Below are 9,739 nucleotides of genomic sequence, written 5' to 3'. Positions count from 1 at the left end.
ATGAGGAAGTAACTCAAAGTTACGCACCTAGAACCTTGGAGCTGTAGACAAAATATGTCAGCATGAAAAGAAATGCCCCATATGACTCCTTTATTAACAACAAAGTTATGGGTTCAAATTATAATATGTAACAGAGTTGATGAAAAAAAACACGAAAATTGTATTTGGATTTCTCTCTAAGCATTCATTATTCTTTTCTTCTTTTTTTTTAAAGAGTAAAACAAAATTTGAAATCGAGCCAAGTTTCTATGATATCCAAGGTCTGGTTGACTGGGAAGAGCTGATATTTATTGTCAATATATTTTTTCAAACAAACAAGCAAAAACAGGTGTTTTGCTTTTTCTACTTAGATTTAAGCAAGCTCCACTTTAAATATTCCATTTATTATTTATATAGTATTGACTATTTCCTACTGTTACAAAGTAATAATTTGTGTTTTTTTGCTTGTTTTTGTTGTTGTTGTTGTTTGTTTTTTCTTTTGGTAAAAATGTTTTACTGGTTTGTTGACAGTTTTAGGTCATAACAGTCAGCACCGGTAAAAAAAGCAAAATATAGTGAGATAGACAATGGATTGTGATAAAGATTTAAACTTAAATATTGCTATAAAGTGCTTGAGTAAAAGTTAAAGTAAGCTAGAGGTGACTAGTTCATACAGGAAGCAGAGGTAGATTCAAGTCAAACTTGAAGCAAAGTTACTAGATCTCCGCACACGGGGTTAGACTCAAATTTTTCAAAATACACTATTAACAGCGACGTATAAGATGGATAGATGATTTACAAGAAGAAGATAAAACTGCCACAGAAAAATCACATTTGACTGTTTCCATTTCAGCAAAGAACTGAAGTCAAAGCACAAATAGTCTCTTTACACAAGAAGTAAAGAAATCACATGGGAAATGGGGGGGCAGAAGAGGCAAAAAAGGAAATAATTATTTTCTCATTACCCTCGCTCAAATGAAGAAGTTAACTTGTCCTGGGAGGTAGGGGGGGGGGGGGGGGGGGGATTTCAACCCTTTGTGAAGGAATGAAAACTGAAATTTAATTAAAGAACTGTACCATGAAAACTCCTTGATATTCATTACTAATCTGATATTATGTATTTATAATGCTTATACTGCTATCTGAATAAAGAATGACGGAGGGTTTGTTTTTCTTCTTAAGAACAACACTGAATTTTGTATCAACATAATCAACATAACTTGCAACATCATTTAAATGTAATGCATTCCATTATTCTAAAATTGAGGAACAAAAACATTTGAAAGCTTTGGTAATTCAAACATTCCATTAATTGATTGCTTATAGTTTTGTAAACATACATCAGACACCATCACCTCTAAATTGGCTATAATTGTAATTGTATTTTGCATAGACCACAATTCAAATAAAAACGTAACAACCACAATGATGTTTGATTGTAACTGTTAGTGAACAAATTGAACACTTAGGCCGCCGAGCTGATTTCCATCTACGAGGAAACACATTTTTTTCAAAAGTGGCCTATTTATCATGGTTGATCTCCAGCAAGAAAATACATTTTACAATTAAATCCTATCTATGATAGGAAATTTCTGAACTTTCTCAAATGATATGAAGCAAACTCGTATAATTGTATGGTCTGTTAAATATTCACAACTTTTCATAACTATAAGAGCCGGGAAAATATCCTATGGTATTAAAAAAATCAAGTCAAATATATCTGCTGCATTTACCTTAACAGATATTTCCTTTTTTCTTTCTTTCTTTTTTTTTTTTATGTATCTGGAAATCTGAACCTCTTTCCTTCCAATCCCAAAATTTGATTGTGATAAGCAACTCTCTCTCTCTCTCTCTCTCTCTCTCTCTCTCTCTCTCTCTCTCTCTCTCTCTCTCTCTCTCTCTCTCTCTCTCTCTCTCTCTCTCATATATAGATATACTTATGTACTCATACATAAACATGAAATTATATGATTCATATGCGTTGTCTATGACATCACAAATACATGCATGAGAAAAAAATATTGTGTTAAAACCAAAATCTACGCAATTCAACCCAACAACTATGGAGATAATGCTGTACAGTTCAAAGACTAGCATTACATTGGCTGGATAAACTCCACTGATTAAAGTCTATGTTTTTTTATGGTTTAAAAGATCCATATAAATTATTGATTCCCTGAATAGTTCAAACAATTAAATCTTTAAGAAACAATGTGTTGTGAATTATAAATTGCTGCTGCTTATATGATTGCAGCAAATCTTTGATTAAAAACTACAATGCAGTGAATCAAGAACTTATAAAAGAAATGTTCAGCCGCTGATTTAGATTAGTCAAGGGCTCTAAGATCCTCTGATGAGGTAAAGTAAGTGAGATTTTCTGCTGAGTAAATGTGAGAGTGTTTCTACTATAAGGGTATTGATACAATGAACATAAAAAATGTGTCTGAATTCACATTGCTCTCTGTCAGTTGCACAACTCTTAGCCAAAAAATACCGGAAAAGTATAATATATTAAATTCTAATCGTCCAACTACAGTCTACTTTCTAAAGGATCAATGAATTTGTTTAAATTTAGTACATCTTGAGAACAACACTTGTCGTTGTAACTCATAGTTTAGCTTCTGAAACTTCGTTGTTTACATTCAAATACTTGAAATGCTATTCATTCCTTTTTAGGTGTAGATACCAATCAATCTCGTTGATTACTTTCATTGTATATATAAATATATATATTGAATCGTGTTGGATACAAATATGGTACGAATAGTGCTCGACATATAGCAATGGAGCGAATTATTATTATTATAATATTTACCAACATTGTGGTAAATATTAAAATATAAATATATATATATATATATTTAAATATATATATATATATATATATATATATATATATCCTACCATAAATCCATCATATTGTTTTTTCTAAGTTTTGACTAAAATAAAACTACAATGAATATTTATATAGCACATGTCCATGGCTTCTTGATGCTCGCTGAGATTTACAAAGCATTATCTATTCCCCCAACGGGCCGTATTGAACCAAATTTCCATTTCATAAAGTACAAGTCACTTGTTAGAAATTACAGATCCTATAATATCAACAAGAGCCAACTAGCTATCAGCAAATTTTGTTTTACATAACATACTACAATATAATGTAAATATATATTTATACTACCTCATATTTGAAAATAAAGCAGCATATGACTAAAAATGCTTTGAAATAATTGAAATTGTAAATATTTTAAAATCTTCAAGATTGTTAAAAGTTGGCTTATTAAACTTACATCGTTATATAAAACTTAAAATTCTTCCTTTTGATATTATATGCAAATTACTGGAAGTCAGGGAAAGCATGACTATCAATGTTTCACTCAATTATTTCGTCAATTACATTTATAAAAATGATGATTCTTGTAGCACTATTGTTGTTATTGCAATTATTATTATTTCAATTATGATGACGATGACAACGACAACGATGCTAAAGCAGTTGACAAAATGATTACAAAATCAAAATAGCATGGATTCAATGATAACACATAAGAAGAAAAATAACAATTTTGAGACTATATTGTACACAAATCAATACAGTCAAAACCATTAATAATAACACATAGTACTAGTCTTACGGTTCCATATTTTTCTTTTTAAAATCTTCAATTGACAGGCCTTGTTGGTAATTTTTTTCGATACTAGTAGTAGTAGTATTAGTAGTAGTAGTAGTAGTAGTAGTAGTAGTAGTAGTAGTAGTAGTAATAGTAGTAGTAGTAGTAGTAGTAGTAGTAGTAATAGTAGTAGTAGTAGTAGTAGTAGTATTAGTAGTAGTAGTAGTAGTAGTAGTAGCAGTAGTAGTAGTAGTAGTAGTAGTTGTCGTAGTAGTAGTAGTTGTAGAAGTAGTGTAGTAGTAGAAGTAGTAGTATAAGTAGTAGTAGTGGTAGTAGTAATAGTAGTAGTAGTAGTAGTAGTAGTAGTAGTAGTAGTAGTATATTTAGTAGTAGTAGTTAGTAGTAGTAGTAGTAGTAGTAGTAGTAGTAGTAGTAGTAGTAGTAGTAGTATAGTAATAGTAGTATTAGTAGTGTAGTAGTAGTAGTAGTAGTAGTAGTAGTAGTAGTAGTAGTAGTAGTAGTAGTAGTAGTAGTAGTAGTTGTCGTAGTAGTAGTAGTAGTAGTAATGATGATGATAATGATGTGGTTGATGATGATAATGATAATCATTAATAATAATAATAATTGTAAAATATATTCAAATTAATCAACTTCAATCAATTTTGCAAAATGTGTGAAATACCATTTCAATCACTCTTTCCAAACCATTCAAATTTTTATTTATAAAAATGTAAAATGTCTCCCAGTCCCTGTATGTAAATGGCATTGTGATGACGACATATTATGTAGAATACATAAGTTCATGGAAGAAAAAACAACTAAATCAGATACAAATCTTCCCGTTTTAGACAAATGCACACTGCTCAAAACATTTTAACACTTATTCTGGCCTGTACAGGTCTATGTCACAATGAACATTCCCTCATTTATTCGTGATGTTTCAACACAAGAGCCTCCAACAACCGCATCCTGGCTTTGACTTTCTGAAGAAGAAAAAAAGTAATGGTGAATTTAACCATACCGTTATCTTATGATAATGAGACGTAAGTGCCATGGGGTTAATTTTGAGATATGATCTGAAATTGTTTGAAAATTTAAAGATTATGTTTTGTTTCAATTTCAAAATTTCGTATTTCTGATAGTTATATTGCACATGACTAAATGACCTAGATAGTATTGTGCACCATGGAATGGGAATTCCTATAATATAAATAGCTCATTTTTGTTTATGTTGGTGCTTACGTCATTTTACCATATGATGGCAATATTATATCTTTATATCTTAGGTCTTGATTTCAGAATTTGTTAATCTCTTGTCCCAATGACCATTGAGCCTTGGTTGTTCTCCAAGGAACAGAGCAGGAAGGGAGAATACGAGGCAGACAAAGAAAATGATGGTAGACTTGAATAGACAGGAATGGAATTGCCTTTTACAGAAATCAGAATACTGCATGGACTGGTGGGAGATGTTTGACAAAATCAACAGTAATGCCCTGATTAATCAATACGGTTATGGTATAAGTAACAAGTAACATCACTTTAGGCAGAACTTTTAATATGGGATAAGTAAAAAGTATCATCACTTAAGGCAGGACTTTTAAGTCATTTGGACAGTATTAATATTACAGTGAAGTTGTCTATCACGTAATATGTTCACGTTCTCTCACTTGAAAAAAAAAAGTCTAATCCAAGTTTCATTCAATATTTCATATTTAACCTTTTAATCTTAAAGAAAGAATTATCTTTATGTAAAAATAAACAAATGGTGTCCAAGTAGTAGTAGTAGTAGTAGTAGTAGTAGTAGTAGTAGTAGTAGTAGTGGTAGTAGTAGTAGTAGTAGCATATGGCTACACCTCCAAATTCATTTCATTTTAACATATGTGCAAGTGTTCAGGTAACATTGTCAAAACCTCTTTATAATGCGAGAAAGCACATGCACTGCAAACTAACCATTTTATTGTCTAAGACAAGGACAATGATACACAACAAAGAGGACAATTTGATAAATATGAAGTTCACTCTTAGGACACAAGCATCTGGGAAAGGAAAAAAGTGTGCTATATTCAGAAGTGTAATATCCACTTAAGTTGTTCAAAGCTACAAGGAGACTGTCAAACCTCGACTCTTAATAATGAGACATGATGCCTATAAGGTGCTATTAATTTTTTTCAGACAGAGTCAATGCAATTACCAGCGAAAAAGGATGAAGTAACACTAGAAAAACATAAGCACAATAATTTATCGGGAATATATGTATCAACGTTGGTGTGATTTTTAAATGAAAAAGTACAGATTATGAATGAGGATTATTTAATGACATGAATCAAATTATTGAAAACAGCAACAACACCTTGCATCATGCTACATTGAGTCACTGAGACAAACAAAAGGTAACGAAGATTGTACAAATGAGGAAAAGGGGCATTTTGATTTTGACATTAGATTAGGTATACCAAACAGCTTGTCATTACTTACTTTGTAATCACTATATTCTATCTGTAATGGATGTCTATCTTCTTTCTGGACTTTTCTGTAGGATGAAATGAAGGACACAATATTTGAAAAGGACACATACATCTCCAATAACGACATATGCTGTACACTTTATTTAATAGCAACATGCGAAGTTTTATTTTGTTGTCCCCAATTTACCATTTATTAGACCTCAACAAAAACAAATTTAAAAAACCCAAAAAAAACCTTACCATGGGCCAAGTTTTACTTTCTTGCTCCAACTTATTATTTGTTAATTAAACCTCAACAAAAGCAGAACAAAACAAAAAAAGAGCAAAACAGAAAGTAAAAAAATGTTTAAATTTAAGGCCTTCAAATGTAAAACCTACCTCCCATGCTGGATTAAAAAGTCTTCCTCAAACTCTCTCAAAATTTTCCTCAGCTTCTTTTTCTCTTTTCGTGTTGTTTCTATTTCCTCATGCAGTTCAGATCTGTATGTGAAGTAGTATAAATTAAGTCAAAGGGAATGAGTGCAATTATCCATTCATTTAAACTGAATGGTTATCTGACCTTAATACCGATCATATTACAAATTCATTGCCTCATTACAAAATCAACAGTTAACTTGGAAAAGAATTTTGTCAGATTATAATTATTCCTATCACAGCAGACCTCTGATAACTTTAGTCAAAGACCCAAGAAGACATAAAAACATGGAGCAAAATGAACATTTTATTACTTGGAAGAAGAAAAAAATTACATTCACACTCTTGCAATAGATTCAACAGGACCGTAGATTTATAGGAATTGACGTTGAGTCCCCACTAATTTCTTTGTATCCCTGGTCTACTGTATTGATGCAGAGAATATTTAAATCTGAATTCAAAGCATTTTTGATTTTTATTATTGATTTTTAACAATTTGTACAAGAAAGAACCTTATAACATTCCTTAAATACCACAGAGGTGTACAAACCAAACCTTTATAAATTAAGATAATTGATAGCACATTTCCTTTGATTCTCCATGCTCTACGTGCTTCACAATTTATTAGTTTTTTTTATCTTTTTTTATTTTTGTAAACTATTTCATCCCTTGAGGGATTTATTTGGTAATAAGAACCGCAATGTTTTCTTCATTCCTCAAGCTGGCCAAACGAAACCATCTTTCCATTTTAATTACTAAATGGCAATTTAATGATAGCCATATACTCATCTATGCCTGACTTGAATGAGGTAGTGGATGTTAAGTGCTTCTCCCAAGGACAACAGAACAAGTGCCAAAGTTTTCCAATCATTGTCACCAATCTGGTCACAGACACACTCGCCATTGCTTGACTAAAGTTACCACTAAGCCAGTATAACCACAATTTCTATACTTACAACGATAACTCATGGAGATGAGCATCGCCTTTATTGCTTTCCCTTTCCCTCTCTCTGTGCTGTTCTGCTTCCACTTCATCCATTTCATCATCATACTCCCTATGCGGAGGAAGGTCAATATCATGGAGCACCACGTGGTCTTTGACAACCCCAAGTCGGCTGAAATCCCTTGTGACTATGCCAAAAGGATCTGCTGAACCGAGGTCGGGGCTATCGATCTCATTGTTGTCTTCCTCTTGGAAGGCAGTTGGCACATGAATTGGAGCTCTCTGAAAGTTAACAAGATTATGATCATCATTATCATTTTCAAGGCTGATCATCATTATCATCATCACCACCACCACCACCATCATCATCATCATCATCATCATCATCATCATCATCATCATCATCATCATCATCATCATCATCATCATCATCATCATCATCACCACCACCACCACCACCACCATCATCATCATCGTTTTAGTCAAAATCATCATATCATCATTTTCAAGGCTGATCATCATCACCAACACCATCATCATCATCATCATTATCATGGCTTGTGTATATAAAAAAGGAGTTTAAAAAAATGCAGACCCTTCTGGCTGTGAGGCCCATAAAACCGAAATGTATCCTAGTTTCTAAGAACAGTAACAATTGCTTGTTGTCTATAGGATAGAACGATAGTCAACTGCAAAGCCCTCTCTACCAATCTAATGGACCAAGTTATTAAATCACTGTTGAGTCAACAGAGAGGGGTCAGGAAAAAACCCCCAACTTTGCTCAACCCAAAACCCGTCCCCGTCCCCTTCCACATGTCATAGAATAGCTTCATAATATAATTAATTTGGTAAACAAAATATTTTAAAATCAGAAACTTACATTAAAAGTTCTTGGAATCTCCATTATATGTTCTTCTGGAACAGTCTGAAGTTCTAAAGAATTTCGAGGCTGTAATGAAATATGAAAAATAACAATATAATGAAATCATAAATGGAATTTGGTACAGTCAAATTTTATACACATTATCAAAGAGTTTTACAATGCTTGCCTCACTTTAAGGTCATGTTGGTGCCATAAAATACATGGTAGGACTTTTTAAAAATAAGACCAGATTTAGAGTCAATCACCAATTGCATGCAAAAAAAAAAAAAAGAAAAAAAGATGAATCATAGGTCGGCCACCTCTGTTCTTATTCACCATCGTTTCATCTTCAAAGGGTGCATGAAGTTAGCTGGATTAAAAAGCTAAAAAAGGGAATACATTAGACTGCTTCCCTCTCAGCTAAGGATCTCTGCCAGGACCAGGAAAAGGCCAAGAAATGTCAATCCAGAACAAAGAAAGAGAGCAAAACGGAAAGGGAAAACATATATAGGGGGATAGAATACAAAGCCAACATAACCTCTCCACCCACCATGGGAGGTCAGAAGACCCCATCCAAATAGAAATCTGAGATTGTTGTTATTAAAAATCCAAATCACCTGAATAGAGGCAGAGTATACATATTCCGTCCAAAAATACATAGTACTTACAGAAATAGGTTTAGCCAGGGTCCTTTTTATTTGTCTGTATCTGTCATACAAGGGACGCATTAGATCTTTCTCTTCTTTTGTGGACTAGGAAAGAAAAATTGAAGAAAAAGGTGAACAGAAATATTTTCATTTGCAATCATAAATTGTATTCAAGATGAAAAAAAAATGATAATTTTTTTTTTTAGCCCCTATAAAAAGAATTTCTGATAGCAGTTGGTTCACTCTAAAGAAATGTAACACTTCTTTTTTGTTGCTATAAATGAGATTCTTATGCAATCTCTGTAATTTAAAAAAAAATCTTGTTTCACTTATCCTTTTCCCTTGCATAGCAATAAATGTATGAGTTGATTTGAAACATAAAAGGACTCAATTTAATAACAAAAATCAATTACATTGTTTGTTTTTAAGGGTTCTATGGCGCTTGCAACCCATGTAGGTTATATCTGCACCAGTAAAATGGAAGAAAATGGGATAGTAAAAAGGTCTAGAATTACAATTAAAGCACCCAAAAAAAGGTAAAAACCAATGACATATTTCACTAATTCTTACAATAATATCACAATAAACCATTTCTTTTAAATTGAAATATCACATCTACAACACACGATTAATAAACATTATTCATTAAAATAGCAATGACTATCCCACACAAATCTTTGGGCCTCTTTTTCGCTCACGAAGTGCCCGAATTCGCGTCAAAATATGGGACGAAGCCGTTTCGTATATGCTATTTTAAAAAATTAATTACGACGCTGTTTATCGATGAATATGACTGAAAGTTGGCACACAGTTAG

General features: G+C 32.3%; 1 protein-coding gene across 4 annotated transcripts in view; it reads right to left on the bottom strand.

Annotated features, from left to right (window-relative positions):
• Positions 1–3,626: 3,626 nt before the first annotated feature.
• The window catches only part of LOC144972573 (protein FAM13A-like), a 75,546-nt gene continuing 69,433 nt past the window's right edge, over positions 3,627–9,739 (bottom strand). For 3 of the 4 annotated variants that reach the window (XM_078913941.1, XM_078913938.1, XM_078913939.1), the window contains 6 exons: positions 8,946–9,029; positions 8,296–8,364; positions 7,429–7,697; positions 6,437–6,538; positions 6,069–6,123; positions 4,400–4,576 (listed from right to left, as the gene is read on the bottom strand). In XM_078913941.1, coding sequence (XP_078770067.1) covers positions 4,520–4,576; positions 6,069–6,123; positions 6,437–6,538; positions 7,429–7,697; positions 8,296–8,364; positions 8,946–9,029 — 636 coding nt within the window. In that variant the 3' untranslated portion in view covers positions 4,400–4,519. Of the gene's footprint in view, positions 4,577–6,068; positions 6,124–6,436; positions 6,539–7,428; positions 7,698–8,295; positions 8,365–8,945; positions 9,030–9,739 lie in introns of all 4 variants that reach the window. The other variant, XM_078913940.1, reaches the window with a different exon arrangement.

This window comes from Berghia stephanieae, chromosome 5 (genome assembly GCF_034508935.2).
Source record: "Berghia stephanieae isolate SIO BIC M18660-M18661 chromosome 5, UCSD_Bste_1.3, whole genome shotgun sequence".
NCBI classification, from domain to species: Eukaryota; Metazoa; Mollusca; class Gastropoda; order Nudibranchia; family Aeolidiidae; genus Berghia; species Berghia stephanieae.
The sequence above is the reverse complement of the archived record's forward strand: the minus strand, read 5'-3'. Positions and strand labels throughout refer to the sequence as shown.